Source organism: Typopeltis vanoorti, chromosome 19 (genome assembly GCF_054136105.1).
Source record: "Typopeltis vanoorti isolate ZY-2024b chromosome 19, IOZ_Tvanoo_1.0, whole genome shotgun sequence".
NCBI lineage: Eukaryota > Metazoa > Arthropoda > Arachnida > Uropygi > Thelyphonidae > Typopeltis > Typopeltis vanoorti.
Window position 1 is genome coordinate 8,330,203 of NC_143567.1, and position 21,343 is coordinate 8,351,545.

Genomic DNA, 21,343 nt, shown 5'->3' on the forward strand with positions numbered 1-21,343 from the left:
ATAAGGTTAACAGCTGTTCAGAGGTGAAGTAACATCTTGAGAGAAAGAGAAATTCTACTTTTTTTTGAAGCTGAGGATGAAATAGTTATGAAGTGTTTATTCCAGGAGAGGCTTTATGTCAGGGTGATTCCAAGAAGAGAAATCTCTTGTGTGGAAATTTCAGTGTTGTCAAAAATAATACTGGGAAAAAAATGGTTCTTTTTTGTGAGAAATAAAACAGAACTGGGTTTTACTAGCATTGAAATTGACGAGGTTATCTGAACCCCCATCAGAGGATTTCTTGGAGATCAGAACTAAGGGCGGTGGTGGTTGATGTTCTGTAGGTTGAGGTAAGTTGTGAATAGTAAGGTTTATCAGATGAGAGGGAGCAGTGCAATGTGGTTTCATCTGCAAAATTATGTATTGGGATTGGAGGTCAACTGAAGCAGGTCATTGATATAAAGAAGGAAGAGGGTTAGTGAGAAAACAGAACCTTTTGAAACCCCAGCGTTAGTTGAATGGTGAGAGGATAAGAAACCATCCACTATCACACAGTGTGCATCTAGACAGAAAGCTGACAATCCAACTACATAAGTCCTGAAACAGACCAAAGATAAGAGTTTGCTTAGAAAGCCTATGTGCCAAGGCTATAAATATCAAGTGTGTGTGTTGGATCTTGAATGAAAAGATTTCCTTAAAGAAATAATTTATTCAGGATTCAACAAGTTTTAGCTAAACAACAATGAAAATGCTTGTACATAGGTAAAGATACAAGCTGTTTAATGAACATTATGCTAGTACTATTTTATGTAATATTACATAAGAAATTATGTAAACGATGTCATAATTTTTTGTAAGAATTTATATTGGAAAAGGTACTCTTTGTAAGATATATGTTAAGGCATGTAACAGAAGTTCAAAATCCACTAACGAAAACCTCTGGTGAATTACGCAGCCTACGGCAAATTGTTTACGTGCGGAATGGCACGTGCTCAATGTTTTCCAGGAAGACATGGCACACACATGGAGTTCTCCAAGAAGACGCGAATAGAATATACGACACATGCGCAAAAGAGGGTGCCGAGGGTAGAAGGTATAAAAGGGGTTTGCCCCCTTTCGACGGGCTTTTTCTTCTTGAAGTATGTAGTCTACTAGGGATTTTCTTGTGGAGTCGGAGAGAGTTCGAGTTCTTATCGATAGTGTGTAGCTATTCACTGCCATCGTTTTGAGATGTCGTACGGAAGGATTCGAAGAGGAGATAATCGGCAGCATTCCAAGCAAGCCTGAAGGAACTGACCACCATATATGTCCACGTGGATAGGTCCGAGCCATGCTGTTTCTAGTCCACAACAGGAAAGAAAGGCAGAACAATGAAGTCCAAGCCTAGCCTGTGAGACAATCATCTAGAAGAAGACCGGACATTCTGTGGGATGAAGTAAGGATAAGATGACAGAATGAATATACTTCCAGAAATATGGTAATATTAAAATCTTTTGTAATTCTTTGTTAAGAAAGAGAGTAATATTGTAATATAGAAGAAAAGAGATGTTATGTTTCAGAACTCTATACTTGTAGGAAAAGGACTTTGCGAATATTGGATAGCAGTGTTTTAAGTCTTAGGGCTATTTCTCAAGTAATTAATTGAATGAATTGTTATGAGTAATGATCTATAAAGTTACTGATGCGATTGTCTTGAGAGTATGCGTAGACTAGTAAGGATATTTAGAAGATGCAAACAAAACTTTGTGCTGTGAAATTAACCTATGATTGGATATGTTGTGTGAATTACAGTTGCTATGTTTAACTTTATAACTTAGGATACCTCTATTTCAATTGAGCATATTCTTGTAAATGTGTGATCTTAGGAATTTAATAAATGTATCTTGAATATCTTAACCTGTTTTGTGCCTTGAACTGAATCCAATGCACTGCTTGCTAATATCTGAATCTGAGCAGGAAAGAATTATACGACAGAGACCACGACTGCAAACTAAAGATTTTAAGGGAGAGAGATAAAACTGAGATAAAGAATAATTAATAGATTGATTAGCTCAGTATATTTTCTGAAGGTTACTGCTTGGTTAAGAGGAATTTCTAACCTAGGGATCTGGCTGGCACAGCTTGATCAAATAAATCTTGCCAGAACCTGATTAGGAGGTGACTCCAGACCGTTATTGCTGAGATTTGGACTCTATTCAGAAGTCTACCCTTTGTTAATTATTTAATATGCTTAATCATTCTAAGAAATGGCCAATTAAGTGGACAGATTTTACTGTAGATGAGAGGTACAATGTTCTGATATTCGTGCATGTATAGACCATAGAAATATATAGTTCAAGTGATAACACTACACAGTGATATTTTAAGATAAGTTATAAGTAGGCAAGCACAATAAAGTATAAAATAAGGAAATGTCATGACATACATAACAAGTGCAACCACTTCAGATTCACCAAACTTCTCAATGGCATTTGTCCAGAGATGGGTTATATACACCCTCTGTCCAAAAAGAAACCAAACTTTTCGAAAATAGAAGAAACTAGTTGGGCTACCTGCTGTATCTTTTTGTTGTCGAAAGTGGTAACCTTCATTAGTGTTGTGTCAACAGTTTATGACATTTGTTTCATTAGAAGCTGAGTTATAGTGCCAAGAGTGACAGTGTTTTGACGAACGGTCGGAAAATGAGTTTCAAACAGAGAGCTGCGATTCATTTTTGTGTTAAACTTTGTAAAAGTTTTACCGAAATGCATCAAATGCTTCAAAAAGCATATGGTTATGAATGCTTATCCCATACTCAAGTTTACAAGTGGTTTAAGCGATTTCAAAGTGGTAGTGAGACAATTGAGGATGACGAAAAGCCGGGCCATCCAAAAAACTGAACTGAGCAAAGTTAACATCCAAAAAGTGTGTGAATTTATCAAAGAAAACCTGAAATCGTCCGTGAGATTGATTAATTGAAGATGAATTGGGGATTCCAAAATCAAATGAAAATCAAATCAATTTGAATGCCCCTCTTCTGAGTGGAGATCACCAGAAGAGGGGCATTCAAAAAAAAAAAAAAAAGGTCACTTGGAGAAGTCAAAAGTAAAGACAATGCTGATTTGTTTCTACAATTCCAAGGGCATTATGCACAAAGAATTCATTCCACTTGGCCAAACTGTCAATGGTGAGTTTTATCTTGAAGTTTTGAAGCGATTGATAGCGAGAATTTGTCGCATACGGCAGGAATATCGTGATGCAGGCAGCTGGTCACTTTTGCACGATAATGCACCATCTCATCGTTCGAACATTGTGAAACAGTTTTTGAGCAAAAACCAAGTTTATGTGTTGAATCACTCACCGTATTCACCTGATTTAGCACCCTGTGACTTCTTTCTCTTCCCCCGACTTCATTTGCCAATGAAAGGAAAGCAATACAATACCACTGAAAACGTTCAAGCGGCAGTAATCATGATCCTCAACAGTATCCCAATAACCAATATAAAAAACTCATTTAACGAATTAATTGACCGTGCCAAACGCTGTATCGAAGCTGAGGGAAAGTATATTGATTGAAATAAATGATTTGAATAATTATAATTAGCCTGTTTTATTTTCTATCAAAAATTTGGTTTCTTTTTGGACAGAGGGGCAACTGACATACAATGATTTGTATGGCAGTTGATCTCCTGTTGATCGGCAGTGATGAAATCCATACTGGTGGTCATTTATTAGCTGGTGCCTTTGAGGTAGTGTAGGAGCTTGGAATTGTCCATTACTTTAGGACTGAGGTGATTGATAAAAACTTGAAGTTTAGGGAACATATCACACAAGTGGCGAAGAGGATAATCCAGATGACTACTGCAATACTGAGGATATTGACCAGCATAGATATATAAGTTGTGGTTCCATTTTATAAAGCCCTGATCAGACCACACATTAATTACTGTTCTCAGGTTTATTTGCCAGGATTTGAAGGGGATAAATTAACCTTGGAAAAGGTGCAAAGGCAGACGACAAAAGTGATATCAGGACTGTACAATATTAGCTATGATAAGAGAATGAGCTGTGTGGATTGGTAAACAGAATAAGGACAGCTGACACGAATGAGACATATAGACTGTTGAGAGGCAGTTACAGGATTCACACCACTGAGTAGTTCTCTCATATGGTAGATAAAGAGGAAGGAGCAAAAACAAGGGGTCATATCTGGAAGTTATGAATGGAAGTGATGAGGCATGGCTTTTTTGTATGGTAGGTGGTTGGAAACCTTGGAATACACATAGTGAATGAGTTTAAGGAATGGTGTGATAGACTGTTGTTTAAGATACACCTCCCACGATGACTTATGACTCTATGGAGGTCCAAAATAATAATAATATGTTTTAATATAATTTTGTTTGGACAAAGCAGTTATATGTAAAATATAATTTAGACATGTTTTTGTCTCTTTGTGCCTCTGCAGAAAGTGACTGAAACAAACATGGCAAGAAACTGAAATTTTTGTAAGAATTCATAATGCCAAATTTCAATGAAATGAGTCAGAGTCCCAAAATAACCTATGTACGAGATGAATGAACAACAATCCATTAATAACGGCTTATGCATTTTACAACATGCACCTAACAGAAAAACTGACGAAGCTGATGATCAGACGATAGAAAGTTACAAGTCTCCAGTTTTTCAATCTGAAGGAATCAAATAATTATAGATTAACAAACCATCATCAAATTCCTGACATGTACCCTCAAGGGATATACAGAATATTATGATAGTAATACATGAAAAATTTACATCATAACTAACTTACTATCAACAATTTTCCTCCAAATCAATCCTGTCAAGACTCCAACATTATCGGATCTTATATTTTTGTCTTCTAAGGCACTTGTTTTGCAAATCTTTCCTTGTCCTTTCTGTTTAAGTGACCATACCACCTGAGATTAACTCTGCTAATGCATTCCTGGATGTTAACCATGTCAAGTTCTTCCCTAATATCCTAATTTTTAATATAATACTGCCATTGATGCCATCTGTTCGCACCCCCTAATCTTTCTCAGGATTCTTATATCTGGGATCTCTAGTCTTTGGTTAAGTGTTTTATTTCTAAACCAGCTCTCAGAACCATAAGTGAAAATTTGTTTGAACACAGTCTTGTATACAGTTACTTTAGTGTTTTCACTAATTTCTCTCTTATTCCATATAAATTTATTCAGTTGACTTCGTACCATACCAGTTTTGTTGATTCTGTTGTCTATTTCCATATTTAATTTACCATCTTCACTAAAAACTGTGCATAAGTAGCTGAAATGTTTTAATTTTTCTATAGGTTTTCCATTCACAATGTAGTTGATATTTTCAATGTTTCTGCATATTTTCATTGTCTTTGTCTTCTTATTGCTAAATTTCATACCAAATTTATTACAACAGTTATTCAATTTAGTCAGGAAATCTTTCAGATTTGTAATGGATTTATTTAAAAGTATAATATCTTCTGCATAAAGTACAGAGTGAGTATCAACATCTCCAATTTTGATATCAGGTTTAATACCTCTTTCCTTCATAATGTGATCCGTATAGATAACGAACAACAGAGGAATAATGTACATCCTTATCTCACATCAGATTTAATATCAAATCATCTTCCTGTGCTTCAATTCTAACTGCTGACTTACAACTCAAAGACTAAGCATTGCTTGATATAATGCCACATTGACACTATATAACTGTATTGTTCTGAATAGCTTTCTTCTTGGCGCATGACAAGGTGAAGTTCTGGAAAAGGCATATGAATGCCTTTTTCAGATCTTCACCTTGTCATGTGTGTATGAATGCCTTTTCCAGATATACAAAAGTTAAATACAGATATTTGTTATTTTTCCATAATTTCTCAACTATTTGTCATAAAGTGAAAATCTGATCCTGACAGCCTCTGTTTGGCCTGATTCCAGTTTGTTTTTCACCAAGCTTCTCTTCCACAATCCATCTAAACTGTTTCTCAAGTATACTTGCATAAATCTTACCAGGAATACCCACTAGGGAAATACCTCTGTAATTCTCACATTCAGTTTTATTTCCCTTTTTCTGTATGGGTGCTCTACTTCAATCATCTGGAATTCGTCCCTCTATCAGGGCCTTCTGAACTATGCAGCACAGCCACTGGAAGACTTATATACCTCCATACAGGAGCATTTCTGGTTGAATAGCATCTACTCCCACTGCCTTTCCATATTTCAGGCTTTTGATGGCTTTTTCTACTTCAAGTATGAATATGTATTCCTGATTGCATGCCTGTTGAGTTTTTTTTGCCGCTGTATTGTCACTGCTTGTTTCATTTAGCAATTTTGTTAAGTAATTAGTCTATACCTCAAGGTTACCTTTTCTCCAGTTTTCATGTGTCACCTTTATTATTTCTAATTTTTTTTACAGCACTCTTTCCTCAATTTCTGAGTTCTTTCAACAGCCTCCAGAATATTTTGCCACCTTCTTGATATTTATTTCCTATGTTCTTGCCAAAATCTTCCAATGACATTTGTTTAGTTAGTTTTGCACAGTGTTTATCTTTTTTTTACATTTGCTTTGTATTCTTACAGAATACAAGCTGACTTATTCGGCATAAACTTTTGATATGCTTTATTCTTTTCTTTCACTGCCTCTTTAACTTCCTGTGTCCACACCATGAGGGTTCTGATTTTGCTATCCTTGCAGACAACCTCACCACATGTCTCTGGCTAAATCAATATTTTCTTCAGGGCTTGCCAGTGAATCTCCAATGTTTGGTTTCTGTTTTCTCAAACTCTCATTTTTTCTTGAATAATGTTTGTATATTTAAGTCTATAGTTTGCATCTGAGAGCTGCTCAACTTTTATTCGTTTTAAAACTTTCCTACATGTTCTTCTTTTCAATATGAAATTCAATTTTATCCTGCTCAAGACAAATGGTGATCACTTCCAATTTCAAATCATCTGTACTCTAGTGTCCTCTACCAATAAGAAAACATCGCTATCAACAATAACACAGTCAAATGATCATTTTCTTATTTCTTGCCTCTTCTCTCCATCTGAATTTGTGCATATTTTTATGTTGGAACATCATGTTAATAATAACCAGTTCATTTCCTGAGCAGAAATCCAATAGGTATTTGCCATTATTATCAGCTATGCTCTTTCCTCCAAATTTTCCCAAAATATTTCTGTATGTCTGACAATCATTTCCTACTCTGCTATTTAGTTCTCTAAGAACCAACTTTTTCTTTTTCATTGTGTCAGTTGCTTTCACTCAAGCCTCAAAAGATTTCTCAACTTATACCTTAGTAGAACCTTCTATGGGAACATAGGCACAAGTAAGTCTCATTGTCCAGTTCCCCATTCTAATATTTGACCACATCACTCTACTTGATATTGGTTTGAAATTCAAGAAGATTAGCCTCGTATTTAGTATTGAATAGTTTACTTCTTAAGAGTGTCAGTTCGTTTTTAAATTAATCTGTAAGGAATAAATAATTTTTGATATTAATTATTATTTCTGTTCATAGCAAAGTTCAATGATCAACTGGCAATATTTTCAAATGATCATTAATAAAATTATTTTTATTTTAATAAAAAAATTTACAGAAGTATTTCTGTAATAAATAATTAGAATATTTTTGCAATTATTTACATATATACAGTTGACCCTTGAATAACTCAGGTTTGAACTGTGTGGTTCCATCCACTTATACACAGATTTTTTTCAAAAAATTGGATATTTTTTTTTGGAGATTTGTGACAATTTGAAAAAACTCACAGATAAACCACGCAGCTTTAGATAAATCTAAAAAATTAAGAAAAAGTTTTAGGAATGTCATGATTGCATAAAATATATGTAGATACTAGTCTATTTTATCATTTATTACCATAAAATATACAAATCTATCATAAAAAGTTAGAATTTATCAAAACTTATGCACACAAACACTTACAGACCGTACATGGTGATATTTGAAGTCGAGAAAAATGTAAACAAATGTAAAGATGCAGTATGAAATCATAACTGCATAAAAATATAAATTTTATAGGAATTCATTCATTAGTGTATAGACTAGACCACCATCATGTTGTTGCTTCTTTGTTATCAATGCATGAATCATTCTACCTGTAAATAAATATGAATTTCTTTTTCATATTATCTTTTCATTTTTGATGTCTAGCATTAGTAATACAAATAACATGTACAGTGTTTTGTATCGTATAAGACAATACTGATGTAGGTACTAACAGACAGATGATTCATCTTGTATACATACAACATAAACTTATGGTATTGATAAATACAGTACTGTAAATATATTTTCTCTTCCTTATAATTTTCTTAATAACATTTTATTTTCTCTAGTTTACTTTATTGTAAGAATACAGTATATAATACATATATAACATACAAAATATATATTAATTGACTGTTTTGTTATCAGTAATGCTTCCAATCAACAGTAGGCTATGAGTAGTTTAGTTTTTGTGCAGTCAAAAGTTATACGCAGCTTTTTAGACTGAACAGGGGGGTGGGAACCATAATACCCCTAATCCCTACATTGTTCAATGGTCAATTGTACTTTTATACTCATGTTTAATTTTTTTTTCAAACTTTGTTAAGTAATGATTATGACCTGTTCTTTTCTGTATTATCTCATGATTATAAATAATTGCACAAATTTCAAAAAAAATCTTTTAACAGTTCCATATAAAGAACAGGTGTTGCTACTTTTTTTTTTTTTTTTTTTGTTATTCTAATTCTCAAAATATTTATCATTCTAAGATACAGTCCCTGTTGCTTATGGACACTTCCCTCTTCCAGGTCATCCTATTTCTGGCTTTCCTCTTTACCTACCTACCTACTACCTACCATCTGGCATTACAGCCTATTGCGAGCACATTAGCCTCCTGTACAACTTGTCTCCACAATGTTCTATCCTTAACTAATCTTTCTCAGCCTTTCACTTTCATAATAGTCAAGTCTTGAATTATGTTATCAATCTATCTTAATCTCAGTCTTCCCTTTTTCCAAGTTGCATATATCATCTCTCTTACCATTCTTCTTGGCATACGGAGGTCTTCCATTCTTCTCTCTAGATGACCTAACCATTGCAATCTCTGTGCTTTTATGAACCTAATAATACTTTCATTTAGTATCTGACTGATTTCTTTGTTGTACCATATACTCCATACACTGTTTTTCTTCAACAGGTCCATAAATTCTTCTTATAATCTTCCTTTCAAATTTTCTCAAACTAACAGTTTTTTTCACTAAAAGTCCATGCTTCGCTTCTGTATGTAACCACGTGTCTAATGAGCATTCTATATTTAAGTATTTCTGCTTATCAGCTTGCTTTTAATCATAAATTAAAGATACCATGAAATTATATACTTGGTTTAATCCTTTATCCAAGTGTAAGCAAACAAAGTTTGCACCTGGAGTATTTTCAGAACTGGAGCAACTCGTATAAAATAGCTAATGACTTCATCACTTGCCTTAGTATCCCATAATGCAAAGCACATATCCTGCAGACATGTATAATGCTATGCATTATGGGAATGGTCCAGTTTTGATCCAGACCAATTTTGACCTTTATTGAGGTCTCATCAATGGGAGCTAGACCCAGATGTGATGCTAAGGTTGAAGTAATGCAGAAGTCTTATTTTCATATACGAGTAGTCAAAAGGTGTCACACCTTATTATTAAAATACTCTGGATTAGAGACAGTTGTTGGAAGTTAGCTTCTATATATGAGTTGCTCCAGTCCTGAAAATACTTCAGGCATAAACTTTGTTTGCTTACACTTGGATAAAGGATTAAACCAAGTATATAAATTCTTGGTATCTTTAATTAATAGTATAATCAAGTGGAAAAGCTTCCAAACAACTACTTTTAATCATGCTCATATTTGCATAATATGCTTTATTACCAGCTTTAATACGTTCTTTAATTGCTATGGTTGATCATGCCTCATTCTCAACAATATCTCTTAGATACTTAAATCTGGCCATCTCCCTTCAAAAATTTTCTGCCCAACTTGTAAATTCTGTGGTTTTCTTCCTATTTCTAAGGTTGACACCATATATTATTTACACTAATCTCTAATCCCATATCATTAGTTTTTGTTTTCAGTTCATTATGCACCTCAATTAACTGTTTCTTAGTTCTTGACATGATGACTACATCACCAGCATAAACATATAATTGACTTCATTTATCAAAAATTGTCCCTCTTTGATCTAAATCTTTAGTCACATAATGCAAAGCTATGATGAATAATGCTTCTGATAATGCATCTCTTTGTTTTACACCTTTATTAAATTTGAAGGGGTCACCAAATTTATTATCTATTTTAACTTTTGCTTTTGTTTTTTCCATCGTCATCATTACTAATCTAATTCATTTTGGTGGCATCTCCAATTCTTTCATATCCTTTGTAGACAATCTGTTTAGCCTGTCAAATGCTTCTTTAAAGTCTATAAATAACATATGTAGGTCTATTGCATATTCAAAACATTTTCCCATCATCTGTCTGATAATGAAAAATTGATCAATAGTACTTCTGTTTGATCTAAATCCACATTGTTTTCTCCTATTTTGTTTTTGGTAATTTCTTTAAGTATGTCATTTATTATGGATGTGAGAATTTTATAAACTACATTAAGTAACATAATACCCCTGTAGTTACTACAGTCAAATTTATCTCCTTTTTTATAAACAGGGCAGATCGTGCCGACATTCCAGCAGTCTGGCATTTCTTCCTTGGACCAGACTGTCGAAAATATATTCTGTACTGCAAAATATATTGAATCCCCTCCGTGTTTCAATAATTCTGCAATTATATTATCTTCTCTTGGTGCTTTATTATTTCTCATTTTTTTGTATTTTAACTTCAATTTCACTAGTTGTTGTCAGTTTCAATAGGTTTTATACAAGTATTCTCTTCTATATCAGTGTCCTTTCTTGTTTCTAATCGAATATGTTCCCCATTTTTTTCTCTATTTAATAAGTCTTTAAAATATTCCGTCCATTTCTCTATTTTCTTTTCCTCTCCTAATAAATTTCCTTTCTTATCTTTACATCCACTAATTCTTGGTTGAAATCCTTTTTGCATTTTTTGGACAGTAGCATAAAATTTTCTACTTTCATTTCGAGTATTAAATTGTTCTATTTCTTTTAGTATATTATTTGCTTTTCTTCTAAGTTCATTATATCTCTCCCAATTGCTTCTAGTATTTAGCTGCATCATTTGTGCTCTGACTATTCTTCTCTTTTATAGCTGCATCACATTCTTCATCAAACCATTCTTCACTACGAGTTCTTTTCTTTTCACCTATCATTTTGGCAGCCACTTCTTTAATCATATTTTCTACTCTATTCCATTTTACATCAATATTGTTGTAACTATCAGCTATGTTATTTTCAATTTTAGTTAATTTGGTTTTCAAGTTATCTTGGTGTTTTTTAGCTTCCTTTACATCATTACTAAGCTTATCTATGTCCCATAACCCAGTCTTCTTTTTTTGTCATCTTTATCACATTTGATAATCTTTCTCTTATAATCATTTTCACTAAATAATGATCACTGTCATAATCAGTGCTTCTACAACTCTTGACATCAATGACTGAAAAGAAGTGATGTATTGAGACTAAAATATAATCAATCTGGCTTACGTTGTTTGTGTCTGGTATCCTCCAAGTTCCCATGTGAATTGCTTTATGTGCGAATAAAGCAATTTATTATCTATATCCCATAAATAAGCCAGTGTATTGCAGTTACAGGGACTGCCTGTACTGGCAATACACTGGCTTTCCTATATACAAATGCTAGGAGCATTAGGAATAAAGGGAACGAGTTTGTGGCACTGATTGACTCAGTCTCTCTAATGGTTTTTCGTATCAGTGAAACTTGGTTAAGTGAGGAGGATGTTCTAACAGGGATAGAAATCAAAGGGTACAGCATATTTCAGTAAGATAAGGAAGGTAAACATGGTGATGGAGTGTTACTCATGATAAGAGATGAATTGTGTGCTCTCAGGGTGGAGAATCTCAGTGGAAATAACACTAATAGCTTTGAGAATATATGGTGAAAGATAGATATTTATAAGACAAGATATTTAGTGGGATATTGTTACCAACCAGGGAATATAGATGGTGATGAACAGGAAATGTTTAAGCAAATTAGTGAAAAGTGAAAAATGCATGATCATTACAGGGAACTTCAACTATAGCAATATAAACTGGGCAGAGGAGACAGCATGCAATAATAAGGGAACTGAATTTCTGGATTTTTTGAGGGACAATTGTCTTAGGCATGTGGTGGAAGGAACAGAATGATCAAGAGTTTTGGATTTGGTCATAGCATCAGAGGATCTGATTGTGACTAAGATGTCATACTTGCCCTCCCCTCCTCCCATTGGTGAGAGTCACCATGTAGTCCTGACTTGGAGGATTAATAAGCATGTAGAGGTATCAAAAATGAAAGAATTTATGTGGAATTATAAGGAAGGCAACTATCATAGATAACTGAGTCATCTGGTTAGCAGAGAGATGTATTTCATCATCAACCTATGCAATGAAAAATCTGCAAAACAACTGTATATTCATGTGTGGGAATAAAGTTTTCCTATAGCATAAAAACCACACTGTGAATTGCCTTATATTAACTGTAGAAATAATTATACTTTACCATTATTTGAATTTCTCGTTTGCAGACGCAAAGCCCATGCTCATCATTAACAAACATTCGTTTCAGGGCATAACGCACTCCGGTTGAGCTTTTCACCAAAAATACAATTGCAAATCCACCTACATAATTGAAGATATCTGAGTATGGTACTTAAAAAAAATAATAAATAAAAGATTTTGACACGTAGAATTAAACAAGAAAAAGTTATCTTGAATCTGAGGAATTAATTTTGGTTTACAAGACTTACCTATTTTTTATTCTTCAGGGATCTCATACATACATGTCAATTATTAATATCTCATTTTCATGGCATGGTCCATTTCCACAAAAGAAACTCTGGAAAATTCAGTGAGTATTTCTGCTGCAAAATGATACATCTCCATGTTGGAGCAAATGCCAATCAATGCACATAGAATATCACTTTGCTTTATGAAGGCAAAATGGGATTTTGCCTTCACAAAGCCATATTTGGTCTCCATCACAGAGATTTTGGTTTCTGTTGTCTTTTTTTCATGTGCCATGAGTGATACCTTGAAGGTGTCCTCAAGCTGCATGAAAAACATACTGAGAGGCCACACAAACCTTCAAATGTTGGTAAAGCAGCAAAAAGATTTCAAAGAGTGGCTGCCAGAGTACACAGAACTGAACTTGACAATAAAAAATTCAAACATTGGTAAAATGGATTCTCAATCAGATGGAATATATACATATCATCTGACAGGTGGTACCTTGTGGGTGTGGGGGATAGTTGTGGCTTGTAAGAGGTGCTGTTGTGGCCCCATTACATTATGACAAGGAGACTGGGTGCTGTCTGTATGGATGACATATCCAGGAGTATTATTATCTCATCTTATTGTAAGGCTCAATTTTCTAGTCAGTTATTCATCAAAACAAGCCATGGAAACAAAAATACACTATCGCTGCAGTTACACCATCCTCAAAAAATAAAAATTTAAAAATTAAAAACAAAAAATCTTGCCAAAAAAATCATTTCCAAATTCACTTCAACATCTGTAATGTAAACATACACAACATATATCATTTACAGACAATGAAACATGACCTTTTTTGAATGATGCGAACAGTATTCTGATGAGTCTTGCTTTGTTTCTTCATTCTACTATAGTAAATTATGAAGTGTGCAATGTATTACTAAAATTGCTTTATTCATGTTATCTCATACAATTACAAGTTTATGAGTTTGATGACACGTAAAGTGCACGGTAACGAAAGTTTTGATATATGAAAATGTGAATGCTATCATCACATTTACAAAATTCTTATGATGAACTAATGGTAGATTTGAATACTAGATATCACTACACATAAAAAAATAGAAGGAAATGGCAGAGTTGACACTAATGACTGATAACAAACTGAGTAGTTAATCAGAGAAAATTGGAAAATAAGTCAGAAACACCAGCAATGAAATCGAAAGCTGGATTAATGTGAATCAACCAAACTATTACATAAGTGGCTACAATAAAGTGTGCAATAGAAAGTTAGTTGACTGTGTTTCAACATTACCAAAGGAAAGGCAATGCTTTTCTTCACAAGTCACAGACTTGTGAAGAAAAGGAATGAGGAAAAAGGAAAGGAATTGGGAATGAAGTTGGGCCCATCATCATGTCCCTGAAATGAAAATTCAATCTGTGCACCATAACTACCTTTTCTCACTGAATGCCAAAAAAAAGTTCATACTGCAAAAGAAATCTCAACTCACATTCCCTTATCCTCAATAATACACAAACACCAGACAAGATCAGATCTCTCTGCTTGGACTAACATTTATCTTGAGTCCCGTCCCCTGGCACAAACACATCGCATCAATTTATTTATTTTTATTTTTCGCTGATATCTGTCTTTTGAATAGAGAACTATCAAAACAGAAGCAGTACTTTTGAAATGCCCCGTTATAAGCATCTAGATCTGTACCATCATTCTTTCTGACACAAAGGTAGTTGATATTCGGTGGTGTTACAGGAAAAGAAGAAGCAGTGTGTAAGGAGGGCTCCAGTCCAAGATAAGTTTTTGAAAAAATTAATAGTATATAAGTGTATGTTCATGAGTAAGAGTTGCTGTGAAGGCTGTGTGCTTGCAGTGTTATTAGTGCGTGAGATTTTTTTTGCTTAAGTTTATTTGCGAATTCATTGAAATTAGAGCTTAGTACAATAACTGATGGCAGCGGCTTTGCCCATGCAGGAATTCAACTTCGATTTCAGTCGTTTAGAGAAATCTGAGGTGAATATATATATATATATATACTCATTTGATAATATAGATAAATTCTGGATATTTAAGGCAGATGGAAGGAGAGTGTGTGTGAAATGTGAGCTGAAGCTGAATGAGGACTTGACAAGTGCTAATATGTTGATAAATGAAAATGTTAGTAGCAAGAATGCTGCAAGGAGGATGGGTGCTCGTCTGATAGAAAAGGGCGGTTTAAAAGAGCAGCAAAAAAATGTTAAAAAAAGTTCTGAAAAAAAGAATGAGCGATCTGAGAAACTTAACAATCGATGGTGAGAAAGATGAAAGTGATGTGAATGTGGCAGAAGTTAAAAAATAAAGTGCAGTTAAAGATAAGGTGGTGAGTGGCGTTGACTGCGACCAAGTGTGTATGGCTGGGAACAAAATTGAGAGAATGAATGAGAACGAAAGTGCAACACAAGGTTTGAAAGTTTTCAAAAAAATGAATGACAGCAAAAATGTGACGCAAAATTCGAAAGTTCAGTTGGTTGAGATGAGGAAAGAGATGAAATGGATGCGGAATGAAGTTAAGAGAATTCGAGATATGTATGGAAGAGTGAAAAATGATGAAAACAAATAATGTTGGTATAAAAGAGGTAACAAAAGACCTGTGAATGGTGGTGTTATATGGTGATTCAGTTATTATAGTTGTGCTGGACAAGAGGATGCACAAAGTATGTTTTACTGGAGGTAGAATGAGCAGTGATTGAGGCATTAGATATGAGAAGTAAGAGAGCAAAAAAAAGTTGGTAGTTATAATAGGTACAAATGAACTTGGAAGCAAACAAAAAACATGTCAGATTGGATATCAGGAGGTTGTTGAGATGGATAAAAGAGAATAGTGTGAGAGGAAGGGTGGTAAGTTTTTTGCCCAGGTTATGACAGTGGTGAGATGAGACAAAGAGCAAGGATTATGAATGATATGCTAGTGGAAATATGTGAGGAGAAAGAAGTGCAGTTTGTTAATATGTGTGGAATGAGTTTGAAGGAAAAAGTGAACTGTACAGGAGCGATGGACGGCATTTGAGTGGTTTTAGTGTGAGTCGCTTGGAAAGACTGCTGCTAGTAGGTAGAGAAGTGAGTGCAGAGAATGAATCTGATCAAGTGAAAAGCAATGTGGAAGAACAGGAGAGTAAGACAGGAGATATTGAAGAGGTGGTTATGAATGAAGAAGTGAGTGGCATGAGTATAGAGAATGAGAGAACAGGTGTGCATGACAGACAGGGAAACAGGGAGGCTCAGGGAATGCAGCATGAGAAAGATTGATGCACCAAGAGGAAGTGAATGCATCTGTAGACGAAAAGGGAAGGGGATGACCTGGGATCAAGGAAAAGGAGTTGAATTTGAAGGTTCTAAGATGAATAAGGAGAAAAAGAAATGGCTCAAACTAAGCATGGAGAAGTCACATCAAAAGTGGTATCAGTGAAACTAGTTATAGATCCAGGAATAAGCTGCTGTGCTTATATAGAAATGCTAGAAGTGTAAGAAACAATGTAAATGAAATGGTTATTAATTGAGTCGGTTCACCCAAAAATAGTTGGAATAAGTGAGACATGGTTGGATGAGGACGACATCCTGGCAGGAATAGAGATGGAAGGGTATGATGTGTTTTGTGAGGATAGAAAGGGTAAAAAAGGAGGGGGAGTGCTATTGGTGACAGAGAAAGTTATGCAAGTAGAGATGCAAGAGGGGAAATAGTGCCAGTGGTTTTAAGGCAGTATGGTGTGAGATAGAGGTGAATAGAATGAAATATTTAATTGAATGTTGTTATAGACTTGGTAATGTGGATGGTAGTGACAATGAAATGCATAATCAAATTAGCCAAGCAAATAAGAAAAGGGTGATCATTATGGGTGATTTTAATTATGGCAATATAGACTATGATGAAGAGACAGCAACTGGAAGTAAAGAAAATGAGTTTCTTGAGTTTTTGAGGGATAACTACCTCAGACAGTAAGTAACAGAGGGTACACGAGGGTTGAGGGTCTTGGATTTAATTATCTCATCAGAGGATATACTCTTACCAACTGGGTGTCAAATCACCCTCCAGTTGGTAAGAGTGACCATGAAGTGATTACCTCGGTGGTTGATAGCAGTGCAAGGACCTCTGTGAGAAAAGGGTATATGTGAAACTACAAGGCTGATGATTATGAGGAGCTCAGGAGACAGACTGCAGGTAAAAGGAGATCAATGCAGATTGAGGAATATTCAGAAACTGTCTAGTAGAAGCAATGTCTAAATGTATTCCAAAGGTCAGAAGGTTAAATAAGGTAGTGTGAAATGGATGAATGAAGAGATTAAGCATGTGATACAAAGAAAAAAGGCATTATGGTGGAAGAATAAGAGAAGTGATAATAGCCAATTCCATGAGGATTACAAATGACAAGGAGGTTGACTTGGTTGGTAATGGTAGCAAAAGAAGTATAAGGCAGCAGTTAGCTAATGAAACCAAGAAGAACCCTAGGGAGTTTTTTCGATATGTAGCCAGCAAAAAAAAAGATTATGGAAGGATGACACTGACTGCAGAAATGGTATAAGGGCAACTGCTGCGGAAGATATAGTGGAGATACGGAGAGCACTCGATGATGGGGAGGAGGAGGACTGACTATAAGTGAGTAAGAGGTGTATGGTAATAAGGCTGTGGGATTTGATATTATATAAAAACGTATTCTGAAGGAATGTGCCAGGTAGTTGACATCTGCCTTGATGTATTTTTTTAACGAGTCTTGCAGCGGTTGAGTTCCAAAGGAGTGGAAGGAGAGAAAGATTGTGCACTTCATAATGGAGGTGATAGAACTCAAGCATCAAATTATAGGTCTATCTGTGTATCAGGTGTTGTGATTAAGTTGTTGGAGAAGCTGGTGAGAACTAGGATCCAGAATTGGGTTGGCAACAATGGTATTATTTTTGATGGTCAGCATGGATTTGCTAAAGGAAGGTCATGTTTTAGTAATCAACTTACTTACTACAATAAGGTGACGGCTTCATTGGACAGAAGAGAGGGATACACAGTAGTATACTTAGATTTTCCAAAGGCTTTTGATAGATTACCATATAAGTTGATAGTCAGACCAGAGGGAATGGGAGATAGTGGAGATACTTGATGAGCAGTTCATAAAGGTCTTTCATTTCTTGTGAATGTGACATCATGGAAAGATGGAAAGCAGTCGATGATGGGGAGGAGGAAGACTGACTGTAAGTGAGCAAGAGGAGTATGGGGAATTGAGCAAACTTGATGTTAATAAGGCTGTGGGATTTCATATTATATAAAAACGTATTCTGAAGGAATGTGCCAGGTAGTTGACATCTGCCTTGATGTATTTTTTAAGGAGTCTTGCAGCGGTTGAGTTCCAAAGGAGTGGAAGGAGAGAAAGATTGTGCCGCTTCATAAGGGAGGTGATAGAACTCGAGCATCAAATTATAGGTCTATCTGTGTATCAGGTGTTGTGATTAAGTTGTTGGAGAAGCTGGTGAGAACTAGGATCCAGAATTGGGTTGGCAACAATGGTATTATCTTTGATAGTCAGCATGGATTTGCTAAAGGAAGGTCATGTTTTAGTAATCTACTTACTTATTACAATAAGGTGACAGCTTCATTGGACAGACATAGGAGAGGGATACACAGTAGTATACTTAGATTTTGCAAAAGCTTTTGATAGATTATTGCATGATAAGTTGATAGTCAAACCAGAGCAAATGGGGTTGGATATTAGATTAGTGCATTGGATCAGAGACTGGCTATCTAATAGGTATCAATAAGTTGTGTATAGGGGGGGGAGCAATATCGCAGAAGAGGAAAGTTACTAGTGATGTGCCTCAGGGGTCTGTTTTAGGGCCATTGCTATTTAACCTGCATGTTAATGATGTTGGCAAAGATTTGGATGAGGATATTCAGTTGTTTGCAGATGATGCAAAAGTTGGGACAAACTATAAAGAGTAGAGAAGATGTTGTGGCCTTACAAGAAGACTTGAATAAATTGAGTGAATGGGCATGGGGATACGAGTTCAATGTTGCAAAATGTAAAGTTTTAAAATTTGGGAAACAAAGATAGGATGTAGAATTTATGCTTGGTGGGGATATATTGTTGGATGTGAAGGAAATAAGAGATCTTGGGGTGATAGTGGTTAAAGATCTGAAATTTAGGGGACATGTTGCCAAAATTGTGAGGACAATACAAAGAATTCTAGGTATGTTGCGGAGGACACTGACTACTTGTAGAAGTAAGGAGATTCTTGTTCCGTTGTATAAGACTTTGATTAGGTCACACATGGACTACTGTGCACAGATTTGGTTACAAATCTGTGCATTTTGAAAACCTGGTTTTCAAAATGACAAAGAGATGTTGGAAAGGGTCCAGAGGCAACTGACTAAGGTAGTTTCTGATCTCTTTAATGTCGAATATGAGGAAGGGTTGAGAAGATGCAATTTACAAAGTCTAGTGGATAGGAGGAAGAGAGGTGATATGACAGGGACCTACAAGTTAGTATGGGGTTGTTATAGGATCAATGTTGGAGAGATTTTACAGAAAACAGCGAGAGATCAGGGGAGATCTCTTACTGTTTGTCATCCCCAGAAGCTGTATAAGGAGGGTGTGAGCAGGGGAGTGAGAAGCAGGTTTTCTCATGCAGAGTTGTGAATGATTGTAATGCCTTGCCTGAGGGGTATGGTGTCTGCAGAGAATTTGAGTGTGTTTAAGGCATGGTATGATGAGCTGTGTTTATGACAAAAGGACCTCCTAGATGAGTCTTTGACTCCATGGAAGTTTAAGGATAATAATAATAATATTCCATGTCAGGTAATGCCAAACCCTGAATCTCCTCTTCCTGACCTTCTTTTTCCTTAATTCATTCTATAGTGTTCCTTTGGTGTTTCTACCACTTCCTATTCCTGGAAATAACCTCAATCTTTTTGACTTCCTATCCTTGAAGCTTGATTAATTTTCCACTCCCCAAGCAGGAAGTTAAGTTGTATTAAGAGAGAATGTCCAACTACAACTGGCTACCCTTTTCCAATTCTATTAGGTTAGAATTAGTTATAAGCAAATATGTAATCCATGTCACCCACCCACCAAACACATTACCAAATAACCTTCTCAATTCTCCATAAATAAACTGTAGAGGTAACCCCTTTTCTCAGTAATTCAGACCATACTCTTGTTGCAAATTTCCTCTCAAACAGAATATCCTTCAATCAGTTGCTTCAATCTTGTGTATTCTGGTACTTGGCATTAAGCTAGAATTCTCAAGGACTTTTCTTTCTCACGATAAGGATACTGTTTCCACTCTCCTGATCTAAACACCTATTCCAAACAATTTATAGAAATTATTTTCACTAAAATGGGCTTCATTTATCAGTACATTAAAAAAAAAAAATACCACTAACCAAGCCAAAACATGAAAAAGACAATCCAAGAAAAAACTCAGTATTTCAAAAGTGGCTTGAAATAAGAATTTATACTTGCAATGGCCATCATGCTAAACCTTTCTGCTATTTACCACTCTACCAACACTTAAACATAAAACTGATGGCTTGGATTTATTTTTCTCTTGATTCCTGTATAGATAACCAAATTATCTCCAGATATTACCAATTAAAATTTGGCAACTCATGGCAAAGGTGGGAAGTTATACCGCCTTTGCCATGAGTTGAGGCTTAAGTGCTGAGAGGACATCAAGGTTTAATGGAATATATACAGCAACCGGAAAGGATTAAAAACTAATTTTAATGCTTCCAATATTTCGTCTCGGTCACTGAGACATCGTCAGGGATTACAAATAACACTTGTAACACACAATACTAAAGGAAACACATGGGTGGCTTTAAAGTCCTATCTAGGTGGTGTGCCCTCTAAGGAAGTTTGTAGGTGGCCCAGGATGTAAAGTGGGACCTCTGGCAATTATTGTTTTATGCATCCATATTTATTTAAATTCAGTTGATTTCTGAGTGCCACTGCAGATTCTAAAAACAGTCTTTCCTTTTTAAATTGACTATGGTGGAGCATGGTGGTTTTCTTCCAGAAGAGCCTGTGGGTTGTATCCAATACATGGTCTGCAAGGTCAGATTGACCATAGTTGTGATTGCAGATGTACGATTTGTGTCTAAATGGATAGTTGCTGATCTACCTGTCTGTCTGAAGTAAGCCAACTTGCAGGAACAGGATACTTTATATACTCCAGGCACTGAGAGAAAAGGCAGCTGATCTTTGGTAGAACGGATAAGGGTAGCAAGTTTTCAGTGGGGCTTAGAAGCTGTATAGAGGTTGTAATTTTAAAAAGACCTGGCTATTTTTTTCTAATGTGCTACGAATATAGGGGATGGTGATGCCATTTCATCAAAAAGTATTGTCACCACGAGAGCAGATAAGGGTGATGCAATAATTGTCCTTAATGTTATGGAATATAATAAAAAAAAATGAATATTATTCTCTGAGATCATGC

At 35.3% G+C, this 21,343-nt stretch overlaps 1 protein-coding gene across 4 annotated transcripts in view; it reads right to left on the reverse strand.

Moving 5' to 3' along the window:
- The window catches only part of LOC150095838 (uncharacterized), a 404,380-nt gene that overhangs the window by 283,819 nt on the left and 99,218 nt on the right, over window positions 1–21,343 (reverse strand). For 3 of the 4 annotated variants that reach the window (XM_090408977.1, XM_090408978.1, XM_090408979.1), the window contains exon 3: window positions 12,659–12,777. The exons of the other annotated variant lie outside the window; for it this stretch is intronic. In XM_090408977.1, the coding sequence (XP_090265103.1) occupies window positions 12,659–12,777 (119 nt within the window). The remainder of the gene's footprint in view (window positions 1–12,658; window positions 12,778–21,343) is intronic. 4 annotated transcript variants of the gene reach the window in all.